This window comes from Tachysurus fulvidraco, chromosome 17 (assembly GCF_022655615.1).
Source record: "Tachysurus fulvidraco isolate hzauxx_2018 chromosome 17, HZAU_PFXX_2.0, whole genome shotgun sequence".
NCBI classification, from domain to species: Eukaryota; Metazoa; Chordata; class Actinopteri; order Siluriformes; family Bagridae; genus Tachysurus; species Tachysurus fulvidraco.
In genome coordinates, this window is record NC_062534.1 from 7,308,424 (window position 1) to 7,329,781 (window position 21,358).

The 21,358-nt window shown below is 39.0% G+C and overlaps 1 protein-coding gene across 2 annotated transcripts in view; it reads right to left on the reverse strand.

Annotated features, from left to right (window-relative positions):
- The window catches only part of mgat4b (alpha-1,3-mannosyl-glycoprotein 4-beta-N-acetylglucosaminyltransferase B), a 125,667-nt gene that overhangs the window by 30,597 nt on the left and 73,712 nt on the right, over window positions 1-21,358 (reverse strand). Inside the window, exons 5-9 of one of the 2 annotated variants that reach the window (XM_047802411.1) lie at window positions 19,005-19,051; window positions 15,064-15,177; window positions 6,491-6,566; window positions 6,352-6,384; window positions 2,645-2,759 (exon numbers count right to left, since the gene is read on the reverse strand). In XM_047802411.1, coding sequence (XP_047658367.1) covers window positions 2,645-2,759; window positions 6,352-6,384; window positions 6,491-6,566; window positions 15,064-15,177; window positions 19,005-19,051 — 385 coding nt within the window. The remainder of the gene's footprint in view (window positions 1-2,644; window positions 2,760-6,351; window positions 6,385-6,490; window positions 6,567-15,063; window positions 15,178-19,004; window positions 19,052-21,358) is intronic. The other variant, XM_027154751.2, reaches the window with a different exon arrangement.

Here is a 21,358-nt window from a genome sequence, read left to right on the forward strand (position 1 = left end):
AGCTCTTGCTGTGTAAAGAAGCAGCAGGAATAAATAAATTCTCTATGCCTCTTCCTAATGTTCATCAATAGTAACATTTTGTGTATTTGGTAATTCGGTTCTCAACACACACACATATGCATGCACACACGCACACACGCACAGACACATGCACATTCACACAAATGCACACACAAGCATGCACACACATGCACGCACGCACGCTGATAAACACGCACACACATACACAAACACACGCATGCACAAGCATGCACACACACACATGCACACGCACACACACGCAGGCATACATGCATGCATACTCACACAAACACGCACACATGCACGCACACACACAGACACATGCATGCACGCACACACAAACACACGCAAGCACACACACACACACACAAGCACAAACACACTCGCACGCACACGCACATATACAACCACATATGCACACCCACACAATCCCACCATAAAAATGGCAAACTATGCACAAAAAACCGACAACCTACATAGACACAGAACCACACACACGCACGCATTCTAAAAAGCATAATATTATACCTTGTCTTCAAAAAGTCTGAACTACATTTTCTTATTAACTCCATGTAAATATTAGTTATTTCTGTATGTTTACTTCTGAACTATATAAACATTCTTTTTTAAATACAAACTGTAATTGTGGCTCTGGAGGGATAACATGTCATTATTAGGTGCCTACCCTGCCCAAATTACAGCCACAGAACTCGCACTGGCACTAGTCATTAATATGCATAATCAGATACCAGTATTCATTAATATTCATTAGTCTGCATGTGTAAGTTGTGTGACACTGAATATCTGCAGGAAGGGGAATAAAATATCTGTTTGTACACAGCAGTTTATTTAGCAAGGCTCTTACATGCTAGGTCTGTGTGTGCTCGGTCAACAGCAACATTTCGGATTTGAAAAATATTGTTTTTAAGTCAAATGAAACACACAATATACTTTAAGCAGTATGTATACTACAGTAGAATGTCTTCCTTGTAATCTGTAACCGTACTGTGCTGTTTATTATTGGCATGTGGATTAGCCTACAGCCAGTGACAGGAGATGCAGGAGATGGCGACCATTAAGAACCTCACCATCTCGGATTTTCTTCTCGATATTTGCAGGTGCTGGTGGGACTCACTGTGCACTACGAGCTCTGAAAGTGTTGACAAGCCTGCGTTTGTGCTCACAGTAGACTCAGCTTTCTGTTCTTGACTGACACAAGTGAAACCTGAATCCGGCTGTTGTAGGTCTTCACCTCAGTGTTCCCTATTTGTGTTAAGTGATATGAGATGCAGATCCTGGTTGTAAACAGTAGTTATTTGAATTACTGGAGTCTGGTCTATTCCTCTCTGACCTCTCTCATCATCAAGGTGTTTCTACCCACAAAACTACCGCTCGCAGGAAGTTGTTGTTTTTTGTCTGTGAAAACTTTAGACACTGTTGTTCGTGAGTCTCCTACAGTAATCCTACAACTGGTAATGTTATGATCATTTCTATATATTAATAGCTATTACTATTTGGGACATGGCCTATGCACTGCTGTGTGTTGGTTATAGTCAAGGGTGAACTGCAGAGATGGCGTGACTTCATGAAGTGCACAAAGTTTGTTATGCAAAAAAAAATACATACATTTTAATCTCATTTTCATACGAATTGTTTGTTCTGAAATTTATGTGTTGTAAAGTATAGCATGTAGCTGCACATGTTATGCTTGAACATTAGGTCATGTGACCATAAAATTCAGGTTATGTAATGTATTTCATCTTCATCTGTACTTCACCTGTGCCAGGAACTCAGTAACGTAACTACAGTAATAACACCCCATGAAGCATCGGTACTCCGTCACATCCTTTTAAACGTTGCCAAGATTTTTATTGTTCTTAGCACAAATGGAATCTGTAACACCAACACTAACGTCAACTCAGACAGGATATATGCTAAAATACTGAATTAACACGCCGATACAGATTCCATTATATACTGTGAGAAACATACTGTATATGGAGTATAGATAGGATAGATGGTCAGGCAAATAATCTCACCGAGATTTTACATAAAAATCTTTTATCTGTGAAATTTTGTTGTTTCTCAACAAAATGTCCTTAGATTTTTATACTAAACTTAATTAAAACTCTTAACTGCTAGAATGAATGAAGTAGAGAGACTTACATCAACTACCAATTATGTTGTGAGATTTCATGAGAAAGCTCAGCTGTGAGCTCTGATTATATAAAGGGTTTTAAAAATACGACCAAATCATGTTGAATCTACGAAAACTAATTGTGTTATTGTTACTCAGTTCAATCACGTGGAACCGATGTACACGTTTGAATGAAGTAGATTTACAGTCTGTTCAAATGACTAAAATCCCAGAGCTACTCTGGGAACAATTACATTAGCCAACTCAACCCTGCAAAACTAATCCAGTCTGAATAGGTCTATAGATAAAGTCTGTATTTCATACAATTATGTTGAGTTTTCACTCATTGTTGAGCCTCAGAAAAGTACAGATTTCACACAGATGTCCTCAGAGAGCAAATTACAGCGTATCAATCACAGAAATACAGTATTTTCAGAGGATATGCCCTTTTAAACCTTAGCTTCACTGAACTTGGCTCTGACTCACCGATAAAGCCCAACTGGGAGAATTCGAGGATCATCCATTCCTCTGAAGGCTGCTGGAGAGCAAAGTTCTTCATAGTGGTGAAGTAATTCGGCCGAGCCACAATGTCGTCCTCTAACTGAGAAATAGAAAGAGAAACAGAGAGAGAGCGAGAGAGAGAGAGAGAGAGAGAGAGAGAGAGAGAGAGAGAGAGAGAGAGAGAGAGAGAGAGAGAGAGAGAGAGAGGGGTTGTTAGAGAGAACCCAGTCCAGTGAACAAAGAATCAGACTTCTTATTTGAAATATCTTGGTTTTTATTCCCTCCTTAAGCTGGCTTTTTGATTGACTGGTTTTTGTAAGTCAGACATTTCTGCACAATAATGGAGCTATTTAACCACTAGACAGAGGCCTGGGAGAGACAATAACAGACGTAAAGGGCTCTGAGAGTCTCGCTCGAGAGACCGACAAGGCAGTGCTAGGATGAATAAAAGGACAAAAGCAGGATGTTACCCCAATTTGCTGCCATCTTTGAACATGAGCCATATGTTTACTGCAGTTGTAACCACCGGCTTATGAAGCAATTAACACTCTGTATGCAATAAATACCAGATGGCAACCAGGGGAATCTAGTTTATTCGGTGTCATTATGCATGTGCATCTCCAATAGTGTGACACCGTACTGTTAAGTAATGTTTCAGTTCCGTGTTTTGACTTGGACTGACAGCGAAGCAGCTTACGGATCACATTGTGACGGATCTGTTTCCAGGCTCTTAGCTCAGATCACCACAAGAGAGCGCATTGTACACTAATCCCAGCAACATTACATTACTCGCACTCTTTTAGCATGGATCTGTCTAAATACTGATATTAGTCTTTACTTTGATATTAGTTTCAGGGATTGTGTCCTCATATGTTCAAACCATTCATGAAGAGCCAGTACAGCGATCCCATTAAAGTCAACAAGAAATCATGTGGCAAAGCAGTCTACTGGTTTTATGACCTAAAAATTAGTACATACAGCTCTCTCTTTTTGTACTTCTATTCTAGTCTTTTTCTATCGATGAACTCCATTTTATCTGTTGTTATTTACTCTCGTTCTTGTTTTTTTGTTTTCGCCTTCCTAAACTGATCACACTTCCCTTCACAAATATCATCTGGTTTTATTTACTTCAATTTATGTTTTTTCATCTGTTTTTATTTAAGTTTATTTTTATTTTATTAGGATCATTCGATATATATACACTTTTCCTCTACTCTTCATTTTGTATTGACTTCTTATTTTTTTGTGAATGACTTTGAGCTGAATTTTATGTGAGAACATGATTAGAAGTAAGCGTGTGTGTGTGTGTGTGTGTGTGTGTGTGTGTGTGTGTGTGTGTGTGTGTGTGTGTGTGTGTGTGTGTGTGTGTGTGTGTGGTCTCTGACAGTCTTTAACAGACTGGGTTTTTAGTAACATATTCAAGCAAAGCCATGATTTCCTGCTATCCCTTTTTTCATAGGAATTCACTTGGAAAATATTTAGTAGGCGAATCATAAAAACAAATCTCAGTGTGAAGATGCAGTAACTATAAGACAAGTTCGCACAAGGTCAAAAAATGTGGTGTGATAACATCTGCTTAGTTAACATCTGAATCTCCAAATTCCCCGCTTCCTGAGGAAACACACAGGAAATAATTACTATAGGCATGAACCATTCTCCAAATCCCTGTGTGCATGTATATATGTGTGAGTGTGTGTGTGTGTGTGTGTGTCTCAGTCAAATCATCTGCATACAGTACCATAAATATCATCCATCATCTTTACATCAATGTGCCAGAGTCTGACACAAAGCCATATCATACACAGATCAGTTTAATGCATCCTATTATGAGTACTTAAAGGAGCTGTTTGTCATTTTTAGAGCTCACAAATTCCTAGGGCACTTGGGCAAACTACGATTAACACGAGAACACTGACAAGTACAGTACCACCTCCAAAATAACCCAACGCCACTGTTGAAGCTACACATGCCTAAATGTGAGTTGTTTCTTCTTAAAAACAGCAGTGTTGTGTAGATCTGTTCAGGCAGGGGGAGGAACTCATTTCTGGGCCAGAAAAAATGTACACAGAAACCAGAAAAGGGCTTGAACTGACTGACTGACTCACTGTTTGCCAGCTGGCATACATGTTCCTTCTTACTTCTCTGACAAAATGAGTGCCAGCAAGGTGGAGAAAATGTTAATTAACGTAAAAACAATCTAACATTAGCAATGAAAAGAGTTTATATTTTCACTAGCAAGCTAGCGGGCTTTCTGAGCAGCTTGGTAGTTAATAATAAAAATAATAAAAACAGTTTGTGCTTTATAGAAGTGGAGAAACTAAGTTAATATAAGAATCCTCTCTTTTTATATCATGTCAAAGTCACTTGAGAATGAATCCGGAGTGTTCCACGCAGAAAAGAACAAATACAACCGTCAGCAGTGGACTCAGTAGTGCTACAGTATGTCGTTTGCTAATAAACAAGAAAACAATGTTAGTCTAACCTGGAATTAGCAAAAAAAAAAAAAAAAGAAAAGAATAAATAAACAAACCTTAAGATGTGCTGGCAAAAGGAGATGTTTCAGTTTATACAAGTCTGTGTGTGTGTACTCGTACACAAGAACTCGTACACACAAACTTATTTTTTGCTTTATTTGCTAATACCAGGTCAGACCAGCATCAATTCAAAAATCCAGCTAATGGAAGTTATTTACATGTATTTTGCTTCTGATTAATTCCTTAGCGATCTATGTAGCATTAGTCATGCGCATGATTAGCGAGATAAAAAAAAAAAAGACACTGGATGACGGCTTCAAGTGAAATAGCACCAGCGCTTCAAAATGACAAATCCTCTTCTTAGTTATAAAAGCAACGAGTTGAGATACACCCAGATCCCTATAGCAATAAGTACATTGTACAGCACGAATTGGTCGCTGTAGATAACGAATTGGCTTGATTATTAATAGGTTTTTCTACATTGATCAATTCGTTTCAATTTCTGAAAAGACCAGATGTTAAACTGAGCCTGTTGGACTGAAGTACAGCCTGGATGAGAGAAAAAGAGACCAACATTTCTAACAAGTGCTTTGAAGGTCTACATAAAATCTATAAAGATATATAAAAAAAAACATTTTCCAAAGAATATATGTAATATATGTAATATCCTGTAATATATGTAAATAAAAGGTAATAAATGTAATATACGATGCTCATGAAAAGTATGAATAAATCAGTGATATTTATGCATAGTAAGGGAGTACAAGCACTCAAGCATTGTCCATGTCTGACCTTCACAGGCCCAGAGGAGGAGTGACAGAGCTACAGTTCTTACAGAACAGAAAGAAATGACTGCTGTGTCACACAAAATAAACTGTATCAATAAACAAGCTTCCTGGACAAGTTGTACACACACACACACACACACACACACACACACACACACACACACACACACACACACACACACACACACACACACACACACACACACACAGCTGCTACCTCCCTTTCGATGAAGAGGAGAGGGAGTGAGCTCTTCAGCAGCTATTTTGTTCAGCACATGTGCAGCACAGCACATTCAGCACATCCATCTGTTACAGTTCATATAATAACACTGCAGTTTAGACTGCATTCAAGAGGACAGAGTTCTTTGTTGGGCTTTAAAGCCAGCAATAAATCCGTGAAATTTTGAGATCAACACTGGCAGCAATTTACCTTTCTCTGTTCGTTGGTTTTTCGTTTATAGAGCTGAAAATGGGCCATGAAAGCACAGGCACACGTTCACATGAGTACAAGCAAGAACCCACGTAAAGAAAGCAGGGTGTGTATTAGGAGTGTGTTGAGAATGGCTTACCTGCACATAGTAAGTGCCTTTGGATTGGGCGTACATCATCAAGAAGCAGTAATCCAGATTCTGCTTGGTTCGCCATCTGGAATAGCAACATGGACAAGGCTTTAAAAACGTGTGTGCAAGCACAAGATTAAAGACAGACACCTACAGCTTACAGATTCTTTAGCACAATGTACGAATGTGTATTTATCATGAGTTTATTTTGTATTTATAGACAGTAATAATTTATTTTCGTATTTCAAATACATTGAGCACAAAACAGGATAAACTAAACAGACATTTGTTTACTAGAAAGTTCTCTTTTCTTTCTAAAGCATTACATCAGATTTGTTCAGACTTTTCTATTTCAATTGGATTCAAATGATTATTTTGGTCATTAAAGATCATTAAACATCCATCTGTCCATTTTCTGAAGTGTTTAGCCTACAACAGGTCGCAGGAAGCCTGGAACCCATGCAAGCCGGGGGTATAAAATTACCCCCGGTCACACACTACAGACGATTTTCAGATGCAAATCTGCATACAATTTATGTCTTTGTACTGTGGGAGGAAACCAGGGTACTGAGGAAAAGCCCCCAAAGCACAGGGAATGTACCCAGGGTGGAGGTGAAAATAGACCCCACAGCCTTGGAAGTGCTAAACACTAAGTCACTGTATCCCCCAGGCATTATCATTTTTTTTGCATAAGTATTAAAAATCCAAGATTCATTTAGATAAGTATTTACACCTATTTATCAAGTACTTTGTAAATGCAACAATTTCAGTTTCCAATATTATTGTAATTAAATATATTTAGATCAGTGAGAAACATTTATGTGAGACACATCTATGCCTGAAGCAATCTGGATGTCCAGGTACTGGATAAAACACCCCAGGTGTAATAAATTTTAATTACTAGCATGATTTAACACAGAAAGAGTACACAGTAGTAACTATGATCATTATTATAGAAACGTTAATCAATTAGATGTGAAATTACACATCAAGTCAACAATGTGAGGAAATACCAATTTATATTGTGAGTTCCACGACTCAGTCAGCGAGACAGGTAGACAGAGCTGAGGACGTGTTGGTGAGGTAACAGGCCACAGTTCATTCAAGCGAAGACATATGACATTAAATCAAACGCAAGAGTCGATTAGGCGACAAAGCGTTCACATCTGCACACATTCACCAGCAATCACACATTTATAGCAAGACAAGCTCCCCAGGGAGTGTATCAATCAGTCAGCATGCTGTGTAAAGCAGTGCATTGATTCAGACACACACCCGCACACATACACAAAGACTGAAATTTAATAGAGGTCTGTAGATAATCGTACACTAGCCTGATCTCCTTACTCTACTCTACTGTAATTCTAATCATTCTAATAAAAAAAAAACCCATGCAGCTGAATATCTGTGTGGAGAAAATGTGTATGTATTCAGAGCACTAGCACACCTCCTTAAATCAATTTTTTTTTTAAAGGTGTGCCATGCAGGGTTTTTTAAGACATGAGTAGAACCAACTGAGACTGGGTTTTTCAGTAGCATTTAGACCGAAGCCATTTAAAAAAAAACACACAACAGCATGTGCCTTTAAGTGTGAAAAAATGAGGGACAGAATACGTGGACTGAAAAGTTTGTTCATTTTTCGACTTGAAAAAGAATGAAGGCACAAAATCAAAATCATATTCATATTTATAACACCTTCCCAGGTGATGAATATATGATGTTATTATTCTTTTTTTTAAACTGTCTGAACTGCACTTGCACATTCACTCGATTGCTGTTGTGCACACCACATTTCAATACCTCATCTAACTGCTGCTATAACATATGTACAGTATATATGTTTATAAGAACCTTCTTTGTTTATAATCCTTTGTCCATTGTCTTGTATAATATACAGAATACACACTGGTCAGTGATATATTGTGTATGTAGTGTTTTGTATTGTCTGTTTGCATTGTCTATTGTCTCTCACTGTTGCACACTATGTCTAGGACTAACTTACTTTAAGTGTTGTTCTATGTAGCACCATGACCCTGGAGAAGCGTTGTCTCATTTCACTATGCAATGCATCAGCTATATATGGTTGAAAAGACAATAAAATCTCCTTGACTAAACGCTCTCAGAGTAAGAATCTTTCTCCTTTGATATCCTTTATCTACACTATCAATTCATTAATTCTGTATTTAATACTGGCTTTAAAGGCATCGTTTTATTTGACTATATTTACAGACCAGATCTTGAATTTCACTATGATATACTGTAGTAACATTAAACTGTCAGACAGCAGCACTGAACTTAATACTGCTACTTGACTCAATATCATACAAGAAAAATGGGCACAATCCAAGGTCTGAATTGTGCATAAACTGAGACACGCCTCCTGAACAACGTCTGAATAAGTATTAAGTCTGTACCTACGTCTGAGGTCTGAATATCTGCAGTCAGTGTGCAATTTCAGAACTCAGTTCTCTTGTACACTGAACACAACACAACCATGCATGTACTGTTGTTTCTATTAGGGTCGTCAAATCATTTGTAAATAATAGCAAATTAATAAATCAGGAAATGTAAATACTAATTAGTAAATTAGCCTATAAATTTATACTGCGTACAATTTCTAATTCTTATACATGTATAAAAATGTGCCTTGCAAAAATATTCATACCCACTGAAATTTTCCACAATTCGTCAAGTTACAACCACAAACAAAAATGTATTTTACTGTGATTTGATATGATAGACCAACACAAAGAAGTTATGGGTATCAGAGTAAAGGGGGCTGAATACAAATGAACTCCACACTTTTCAGTTATTTATTTTTCCTTCCAATTCACAATTATGTGCCACTTTGTGTTGGTCTATCAAATAAAATACATTTTTGTTTGTGATTGTAACGTGACAGAATGTTCAGTGGGTATGTGTACTTTTCCAAAGTATAATGAATCTATAATTTAGTAACGTTAGTGTATAAATGCAAAGTGTGAGCATAACTGAACAAATAATGAAAAAAATAAATAAAATCATGTTTACTTCGTAGTTGTATGTTGAGTGCCAGACACCTGTAAATTCCCAGACACATCTTACACTGCACAGCTGATTTCAGTTTGTGACGCCTTCAAAACTCCATGAGACAAAGCCTCCACAGCTGAAACTGCAGACTTTCTCAGACGGCAGTTTTTTTAAGCAAAGTGTCTCTCGGGTTAGAATTCTCCACACCCTCTGTGATGTTAGAAGGACAGAAAGGCATGTGTCCACAGGCAGCAATCTGTCTGCATCACACCAGAAAAAAATATGCAACCCAACCTCCAGTTACACAGAGGCATTCGCCTGGATTCACGTTGGCTTGCGTTCTTCATTTCTGCTCAACGGAATATTTTTTTTAGTTAATGCCATTAATATGATTGGTATTTTAAAGTTTCATTAAAGTGACTGCGTGACTTGAGAACACAATCGGTATATAAAAGTACAGCAGCATTATTCTAATCCTTGTGTAAATTTACACACTCACGAGCAAAAGTATGATAAGATATTATTCGATATTATTTCAATTTTCATGAATCACAAATTTCTTGTGTAAGCGTTCATACGAAAGATTCACAAATAAATTAGTTTTTAAGCATGCTTCATAAATGTAGGACAATATAAATTCTTGCAATGAATAAAAAAACTCTGCAACAAAGTTAGACTGTCTACAGTACAGACTGACTACAGAGGGAATGACATAACAACATTGCATCACCAGTGTACTGAAGAACTCTATCAGCCCAATAGAATATAGTCAGATTTGAGTCAAATGTAATAAAAGTAATTTAATGAATAGAAAACAAATTGAACTGAAATGAAAAAGAACCAATTGCCCTTTACAGGAAACTAACCTTATAAGGTCCTATCAATAAATACAGATTGAGAGAATTCCATAGTAATAAAGTCATCGTTTCTTCCTTTACTCTCAGTTGTTTTGTTGTTGTTTATGCTGCTGGAGACTTACTTTCTGATTTTGACACCAGCTCTCATCGGGATGCGTTTTTCAGGCATAACTGTAAACTAGTATGGTTTGGAGAACTCAATTTTCAGGAAGTAGTATTGCATGAGCTGTCTGAGCTGAGTGGAGGTCTAACATCTAGCACATACCCTGCAATATCATGGTGTCTTGTTACATAAAAAAAAAAGCCACAGATTTCTCACGTCTGGATGTTTTCTGCAGCAGCAGCTCCAGCTGAGAGCAGTGCTGACTGGAATTCACTGGTTCATATTCATTACATTACTGTTTCTTTAGTTAAAACCTTTCGTTGGAATTTGTATAATGGATGGTCTACATGATCTAAACTTTATAATAAACACATTTCGTTATTTACCAAAGAAAAATCTGTATCTAATGTCAGAGATTTGGAATAATCAGAAGGTTTTCCACCTGAGGAAAATCTTCAGGACTGAGGACTGTGTATTGTGGGTTCTTGAGGAATATGACAAGCTGCATTTTTTTTGTTGTTTTATTAACATCGAGAGAAAGATGCTGGTTAGTGAACGAGTGTTTGTAGCTGCCATAACATAAATCATAACAGGAACTAATTTGTCTCATGGACGTTCAACATTAAAAATAATTATAAATGTGACGTGCTATACACTAAATTAGAACATTCGAACAAAATCGCTGTGACGTGAGAAATAAAGTACCTCGGACTGTGCAGTCAGCTTTATAAAGGTAACATTGGCTTTAATCATGCGGCATCACACAATGCCATCATGTTTTATATCCTTAAATATTGTACATAATATAAAATTCATGCTTAAGGCATTTCATTATGTTTACTACATTATGTCCATTATGTCTTGTCAATTACTTCATTTAAAATTCTCTGTAATGTCAAATAAAAATCTTTGGAATTTTTTCCAATTTAATAAATCACAATCTTTCTATCATGTAGCATTCAGTAGATGTCAATGAAACACTGACTTCTCCACTACCGACACGTGTAACTAGTGTGAGCCTCCACTTCTAGCTGTATTCAGCTCCACTTGACTCATGGTGCAGATCATTTGGAAGCAGTGAAACAAGACTGGTGTCACTGCTACATGTTGTACTGACAGGGAATTGATCTGTCACTCCAAACGTCTGTAGCCAATATGGACAAACCCATATCTCCTTGTTGAACATGCCTTTCCGGATTCAGTCCTCTTCACTGTTATAATGACCTCCTCTAGGCTTTCCACTAGGTTTCGGAGTGTGGCTGTGGAGATTTGTGACCATTCAGCCACAAGACACAGCATTCCAGTTCATCTCAAGGTGTTCAGTGGGGTTGAGATGAGATATCTGACATTCAAGATCTTCCAGATAAACCTTGGAAAAACTATGTCTTTACGGAGCTGACTTTGCATGCAGAGGCACTGTCATGCTGGAACAGGTTTAGGTATAGGTTTATGTTTGGAAATTGTATTCTCTACACCACACAAAGCCATTCTATATAACTGTGTGCCTCTCACTGTGTGGCAAAAGTTTGTGTAAAACGTACATGAATGGTACTCTACTTTCCGATGAGGCTGAGGTCCTTCAGGTCCCTGCATGGTGAAGCAGCGGACTGAAATTAGCTGATCCCAACAGACTGAACAAACTCTTCCGTAAGGCCAGTGATGTTGTGGTGGTGGAGCTGGACTCTTTGACTGTAATGTCAGAAAGAAGGATATTGTCTAAGCTACTGGCCATCTCAGATAACACCTTCCACCCGCTCCATGATGTCCTGGACTGATACAGGAGTACATCCAGTCGCAGACTCATACAACCAAGGTGCTCCACAGTGCACGACGAGAAATCCTCCCAACCTATATCCATCAGACGTCAGAAAGTCCTCTGTACAACAACGTATCTCACTTAGCAACAATATACCTTTATCTGTAGTTATTTAAATCTTAGTTTAATTATCTTAGTGTATGTAAGTCTTATTCTTTCTTTTTATATAGAATTCTATTTTTCTATTCTAATTTTGGTGACTTGGATCTGTGGTAACAAACCCAATTTCCCCCTGGGGATTAATAAGGTATTTTCTGATTCTGATTCCGCTCCGGTAATCTCCAGGTAAAGCTTTAATCATATAGTGCATTACTAAGATATACTGTATTTATTAGCCTAGCTGACAGCTTAGGTTAACTGCTTTAGACTGATGCAAACAAAGGTCCACTTAAGTCCAAAGACAAAAAAGATAAAATTCAAGTGTTTTCACCTTCCTAATTGCTTTAAATGAAGATAAGGAGAAGCACCGATGTGATCAATACAGAAAGTGCGATCAAACTCAATAGCAAACTGGTGCTACAGTCCTGAAGCACTGCAAGGCAAAAACGCATTGTGCGCTTATGCAGAATGGATTCTCTCCTGTCTTGCTGATTTGCTATTGAGCTGTCTGTCTGCTTGACGGCTGATTGATTGGGCTGCCTGGCCAATCAAGGATTGATTTGCTCATCATGCTCTCTTGACTGAATTCGCTGGCCTGGTGCGTGTGTGCGTGTGTGTGAATGAGTTCGATCCAGAAATGTGGGTTTGTACTTGGCACTGTATTTTTTTAAATGAAGGATGAAAAAGAAGACATTTTTTTCAAAAATTGTCTGGCATGAATCATGAATGTGAGGATAAAGAATATGTGTGTGCATGTGCTGCATGACTAATCCTTGCCACACACAGCTTGCATCTGTCAGTACAGCATCACCTAAAAATCCTTAATCCAATAAGATTTTTACTCCTAAACCTACACAATAGAAAATAAGAACTATTATGGATGACAGATTGTGCAGTGCTACCGAAGAGCAACCAGCTTATTTTAAGCTCATGTAATTTTTAGATTATGACCTAAATCTAACAGACATATAGAGTTCAGTAATGTCTCTGGCATCAGAGATGTTGTATGTGTCACATGTCTGGAGTAAAAGCAACTTATTAACATGGGTATGTATTAGCAGCCAAGCAGGAGGTTTCTAGTTTGACATAAATGTTTAATGTTCTAATTGTCGGTAAAGCTTCATGCTAGCTTCCTCCTTACTGTCTGATGTTGCTACATACACAATATGGCCGAAAGCATATGGACACCTAACTATCACACTTATATATGTGCCAAACTCCAAACCATAGGTATTAAAATTAAGTCGCCTCCTTTTGCTGTTGTAATAACTCTCATTGCAAGGCATTTGTGTTTATTCAGCCACAAGAGCATTAATGAGGTCAGGCCACTGTTGGGTGAGGAGATCTGACATGAAATCAATGTTCATGTTCATCTTAAAGTATTCAGGGGTGTTGAGGACAGGGCTCTGTTAAGGACTCTCGAGTTCTTCCACTACAGCATTGGCAAACCATGTCTTCACAAAGCTCGCTTTGTGTACAGGGCCATTGTCATGATGAAACAGGTTTGGGTTTCTTAGTTCCAGTGAAATAACTCTACAGTATGCAACATACACTGTAGCATACATCCTGAACAATGTGCTAAAAAGTTTGTGGCAACAATGTGGGGAAGAACCTCATACTGTATGAGTGTCATTTTCAGATGTGTACGTACTTTTCGCCATCTGGTGCAACTGGAAGAACAGTTTCTTCAAATATATGCAAACCAAATAAGCTTGCTCAGTAAAATATTACAGTTTGCATGCCCACCAGGACACATCTCAGATTTATTATATTTCTCTTTTTCATTCCAACATTGTTCAACACAAACATTTTTAGAAAATTATTAAGACTATGTATTAGTGTGTGTGTGTGTGTGTGTGTGTGTGTGTGTGTGTGTGTGTGTGTGTGTGTGCGCGCAGAATGGAGCGTCAGAGAGTGTGATAGAGGTTACTACGGTTCAGTAAGCTTTGCAATTGTCTATGCCTTTCTGCTCTCGGTAAATCTGCTGTGTGTGTGTGTGTGTGTGTGTGTGTGTGTGTGTGTGTGTGTGTGTGTGTGTGTGTGTGTGTGTGTGTGTGTGTGTGTGTGTGAGAGAGAGAGAGAGAGAGAGAGAGAGACAATTGTGAGTATGAAAAAGTGAGAGAGAGAGAGAGAGAGAGAGAGAGAGAGAGAGAGAGAGAGAAAAAAAGAGAGTGTGTGTGTGTGTGTGTGTGTGTGTGTGTGTGTGTGTGTGTGTGTGTGTGTGTGTGTGTGTGTGTGTGAGAGAGAGAGAGAATTGTGAGTATGAAAAGAGAGAGAGAGAGTGAGAGAGAGAGAGAGAGTGTGTGTGTGTGTGTGTGTGTGTGTGTGTGTATGTGTGTGTGTGTGTGTGTGTGTGAGAGAGAGAGAGAGAATTGTGATTATGAAAAGAGAGAGAGAGAGTGAGAGAGAGAGAGAGAGAGAGAGAGAGAGAGAGAGAGAGAGTGTGTGTGTGTGTGTGTGTGTGTGTGTGTGTGTGTGTGTGTGTGTGTGTGTGTGTGTGTGTATCAGTGACCACTAACGTGGTCCAGTGTGCACTGGGGCATTAAATCAAATGGCAAAGCAGGTAGCACACGTTCATGTCACTGACTCAGACAAGGACAAAACCCAGAGACCTGAAAATGCACTCACTCAATCACTCACTCACTCAATCTCTCTCTCACACACCCCCACACCCATACACACTCTTTGCTTTTATTACCTGACTCGTTCTTTAGGGTCACCAAATGACTCTTTGAGGTGTGAGAAGTCTGGATAGAAATGGACAGATGGAGAGATGATCTCCAACAAGCCTGACTGAATTTCTGCTGGAAATCTAAGAGAGAAAAGAAATATTTAATTGTTTATTGTGTTCTATTGTTTTTATTTTATTACCGCTTTCTGTACATTGTGTTTTGCATCATGCTTTATAATAGCCTTTGTTTTGGCAGCAGTGAATAACGACACCCCCATCAAGACTTAAATGAACTGAGCTTAAGAGAGAAAGTGAAGAGAGAGAGAGAGAGAGAGAGAGAGAGAGAGAGAGAGAGAGAGAGAGAGAGAGAGAGAGAGAGAGAGAGAGAGATGGAGAGCAGGAGAGGCAGAAAAATGGGAAATGGTGATGTGGTGACTAATAGAGGAAAGTAAAATGAAGCAATAATGATGAAGCAGTGCATTAAACAAATCACAGAGGAAGCCGTGTGTGTACAGACAGTAATAATGATGGGTGGTTAGCTACAGATATGAACACATCTATCAAAAATATAAAAGCACCCACCACCACCACCACCACCACCACACACACACATACAAATTCTAATTTATTTGTATAGCGCTTTTAACAATTGACATTGTCTCAAAGCAGCTTTGCAAAACATAAACATAAAACAAAATGTTAATATTAAGATTAATATAATACAAAAATTCAAGATTAATATCAGATATATTTAACTTTGTTTGTTTTTATCCCCAATGAGCAAGCCAGACGTGACTGAGGCGACAGTGGTAAAACAGAGGAAAAACTCCCTTGGACGGTAAAGGAAGAAACCAAGACAATCGGAAGACAATCGGAGCTGGTACAATTTCTGGATGCCTTGGCATGGGTAGCATCATGGGTACATTGGTAACATACACACACACACATACATACATACACACACATGCACATTCACCAATCAGCCATAACATGAAAACCACTGATTGATGATGTTAATTACATTGATTGTCCCCTTATAGTCACAGACACCTGGCAGTTGGTGAGATTTGATAGGCAGCAAGTGAACAGTCAGTTCTCAAAATATAAAACAAGATGTTGTGTTGGAAGCAGAGGAAATGGGCCAGCGTATGGATCTGAGTGGCTAGACAACTTGTTCAGAGCATCTCCAAAACATCAGATCTTGCGTGATGTTCCTGTTACGCAGTGGTTAGTTTCTCCCAAAGAAAAGAATGTTTACAGTAATTTAAACAAGCGCCTCTTTAAAAAGTGCTAAGCAGAAAACTATCTCAGAACGCACAACACATTGAGCCTTGAGGTGTATAGGCTACAACCATAGAAGACCACGTCGGGTTCCTCTCCTGTCATAAAAACAGGCTCATCCACACTGCTGTTGACGATTAAAAACTTCACCTGATGTGTTGAATCTTAGGTTCTGCATTGACTTGCAGATGATAGAGACAGAATTTGGTGTTAAGTGCATACATCCATGGATCCCACCTGCCTTCTGTCAACTGTTGTGGTGCTGGTGAAATTTCGAGCATCGTTTAAATGCACAGCCTAGTGGTGTTGACCGTGTGCATCTCCCAAGAGCCACCATTTACCATTTATCTTATAAATCTACATCCTACAGGATAATGCAGCGTGTGTCAACACAGCACAAGTCGCTTAAACAGGATTCCATGAAAAGCTCGGTGGAATCAAATACTGTACAGGTTACGTTAATGACCTCCACATCTGAATCTGTATGAGCAGCTCTAAGATGTAGGAGAACAGGAGATTCACAGCATGAAAGTGCAGCTGACGAATATGAAACGATATGAAACAATCATGTCAGCATGACCAGAATTAGCATGCTGTTCCTAATAAAGTGTCCACTGACTATATTGTATATGATGTAGCCCATCACAAAGCTGGGTTACTGTTATCATTGCAAAATGTATTCTTTTCCGAGAACAACACATCCCAAAGTGTTCATGTGTGGAAGGCCACTAATTAGCACCTTCTGACCAATCAGAATCAAGAATCCAGAGCTGTTGTGATGAACTAAAATATAATAGACTACAGAAATACCTCGAGTATTACTAAACTATTAGAGTTTAATTCGTTCCGTGACCTTGCTCGTATCTCAATTTGCTCGTATCTCAAAGCAATTTTCCCCGTTTAAATGAATTGAAATCCCATTAATCCGTTCCAGCTCGCAAAATTCCACTCCAATTGTTTTGTTTATGTGTTTTCAATATGAAAAATGTACAGTACCTGTATTTATAAATGACGAATATTGTATAAAAACATGCAGTCATAAAAGAGAATGTTAAAAAATTGTTTACCTTGGAGATCAGACGACTTGAGCTAACGGAAGATGCGCACGGAGGTTGAGGGAGGAGTAAACAGGTGGAGGAGTTAGGAGGGATTTTGTCTCGTACGTACACTTTCACTTTCGTTCACTTACTCGCTACTGTACACTCTTAATGCTACTTTACACTTAAATGGAACTTAACTAAACTTCACTAAAATTAATTGCTACAATTTCTGTTTTCTTTACATTAATTTCGCTTCATTTTCTTCATCGCTTTGCTCTTCACTTGTTTTTGCCTTTTTTGTCACTCTTTCCTCACTAACATCTGCCAGTCGTTTTAATAAAAACCTGTCCAAGGTTTGTTTCTTCCTCCCTTTTAAAATGTTTCGGAAATGTGTAAGGTGAGTGTCATTAAACAACGCTGATGTGCGACCAGTCGCAACTTTTTCTGGGTGTTTCTTTTCATTTAAATTGTGAAAGTCGTCTTTGTTCGGCGGCGGCGGCAGCTCGGATATTCGTATCTCAAAAATTTTTTCGGATCTCAAGTCAAAAATTTGGTCGAATCACAGCTCGTATCTCAACAAACTCGTATGTCAATGCACTCGTATCTCGAGGTATCACTGGATTTCAGTGTAAATTTAACACACAATAATAAATAACTGCTACATTAACAAGACAGCAAAGAAAAGTATGTAATGATTTTTCCTCTAAGCAGACGAGACTATAAAATACTATAAAATGCAGTAATCGATGGTGTGTGTGTGTGTGTGTGTGTGTGTGTGTGTGTGTGTGTGTGTGTGTGTGTGTGTGTGTGTTCAAGTGTATTTGTTGTATTGTTTTTCTCTTCATGGCAGATGTACTCACATCGGGAAAATTCTAAACACATAATCCTACAAATATGCTATGCACGGTTTGAGACACTCACAGATTCTAAACCCCCCCCCCCCCCCCCACACACACACACACACACACAAACACACAAGCACACACTCACACACAAACAAACACACAGGCGCACACACACACACAGGCACACACACACATCCAGGCACACACACACACAAACACACAGGCGCACACACACACACACACACACACCCAGGCACACACACACAAACACACAGGCACACACACACACAGGCGCACACACAGGCGCACACACACACACACACACACACACACACACACACACACACACACACACCCAGGCACACACACAAACACACAGGCGCACACACACACACACACACACACACACACACCCAGACACACACACACAAACACACAGGCGCACACACACTCACCCAGGCACACACAAACACACCCACCCAACTGTGCTATGGGCTATTATACCAGGAATAAGCAGTTTCCTAACAGAGAGAGAAATTGGATTGTGAGAGATGGCCTCACAGCACACTCCTTCCTTCTTGCTCTTGTTATCCTCTCTGTTTTCTGCACTCATTTCTACAAAGGCCCAGAAGAGGAGACTAAAGTCACATGGTCCTTATTTTTTAGAGTGTACAAACTGCTCCTGAGGCTCCAAAAGGGAAACTACACACACACACACACACACACACACACACACACACACATATACACACACATAAGTGATCATAAAAAAGGAAGAACGGAAAGAAAAGTGTGTACTTACAGGCGCTTGAGGTTGTCAGCAACGCTGTTAGCGTACTGCTGGTCTGTCTGCAAAACAAATGAAGTAGAAATAAAAGTGCAGCCTTTTACGTGTTCAGCAAAACCACAACACATTCTGTCCAATTACAATAACAAATATTAGCAATGACATCAATTAGGGACTGGTGTTTCTGTTTGACCTGCACTGTGTAATAATGATGAACGCATCAGAACATCTAAGGTGACATTCTCTCTCTCACACACACACACACACACACACACACACACACACACACACACACACACCATCACAGACGTATGAGTCTGAAAACCGAGACATGCTGAACTTATCACATCACTGGAGTCTACATGACAATGGCATCGAGAGTCCAGCAGGACAGCAGACAGAAAATGACAGTAAAAGTAAAAGAAGATGATGGGATAACATACAGTAGAGACGCTAAGAAAACCAGATTTTTTATAGGACAGAGTGAGACATTTGACAGAAATATAAAGAGAGTGGTGACTGTTATGTTATTAGAGCATAGCGGTGGAATGTAAGAGACAAAACACAACAGAAGATGCTGTTAGAAATAAATAATCTGTCAGAAAATAACAGCATGTTGTTTATATCACTTACTATATATGTTTGATTTGTTTAAGCAGTTTGAAGTTTGATTGACTAGAAGGCTTTGGAGTTCTGTGACGAGATGGAGATTCTATTGTCCTGTGTTTTAGCTTCCCATTAGTGTTGTAGGATGTGGTAGCCTAGTGCTTATGGTGTTGGACTACTGATCAGAAGGTCATGAGTCCGAATCCCAGGTCCATCAAGGAGCCACTGCTTGGGCCCCTGAGCAAGGACCATAACCCTCAATTGTTAAGTGTTAACTGTTATGTATAAATTGAAATACATATGTAAGGCACTCAGATAAGGGTGTCTGCTAAATGCCAGAAATGTATATGTTATTCTCATTAGGGGTTGCTACAGTGGATCATTGATCTGCATATCTAAATTGGCACAGGTTTTACACTGCATTCCCTTCCTGGCACATCCATCCCACAGTTATCTGGGCTTGGGACCGGAACTGAGAGTGCACCGACTTGTTCAGCACCCATTGGCTAGGTCGATGCCCGGGAATCAATCCCCAGGCGCTGTGGAGAGAGCGCAGGATTGTAGCTGCAAGTCTGGAATGCGAAAGAAAGAAACTAGTTCCTGTTTTATGTTATAAAAGCTATAACCAGCTGTTCTCTCATCAGCCTTTGTTTTTTTCCATATTGCCAAGAAAGCACAAGTTCTAACTCCTGAAATCTGGTACAGCTGTGGTGAACGAATGCACTGACACTGGACACTCCTTGCCAAGTAAACATTTCGCACAGAAAACATTACATTTTAATCTGTTCACACTGAAGCTGCCAAAAATATGTGATTATAAAATAGCTACTGCTATGATACAAGACAGAAGCTGCTGTTATTAAAATAAAAAATGACACTGACACCTTTTGACCGATCTGATTCAGATCAGATCCCCAATGCTAGTGATATATTAACAATACACAATATTTATGTTGTGATATATTAACAGTACACAATATTTATGTAGTTTTGCAGGTTTCACCAGCAATAAGCCAACAGATCTGTGTAGCCACACGGACAACGTTTACTTGAGCTACACAATGGAGCTATACAGACACTGACACCTGAAGATAACCATAAAACCCAGGAAGGTTTATAGGCTGTTAAAACGTCACAGTATTGATACTGTCATATGGGATGTGGTAGCTCAGTGGTTAAGGTGTTGGGCTACTGATCGGAAGGTCATGGGTTTGAACACCAGGTCCACCAAGCTGCCACTGCTGGGCCCCTGAGCAAGGCCCTTAACCCTCAGTTGCCCAGTTGTAAGTCACTCTGGATAAGGGTGTCTGCTTTAATGCCATAAATGTAAATGTAAATGTATATGGTCCTGCTCCATGATGAAGCAAAAATCATCCTGCTTTGTTCGCTTTACTCACTTCACATTTCTGTCACTATTTTCTATCACACAGCTTTGTCCTACAAGTGAGAAAGAAAAAAGTGTCAGTTCTTTGTTCGGGAGAAGCGAGTCATCAAACACTTAGTAGAAGAAGAGCTCGGCCATATGCACAAGCTTAAAGAGCTGTAACTCTTTCCTCTACTGAGAGAAGGCGAAGAGGAAAAAGTGGGAAAAGAGCCTTAAGATCATAGGACCATAAACTACATACATGTTCTTTAATGTTTTAATGTCAAACTTGGTCATGTTCATTTATAACTAAGTGTGTGTAATTTTTTTTGCTATATCCCTTAGCATATTTGTAACCTGGGCCTCAATGAGATGAGTTGTTACACTTGTAGATTAAAGT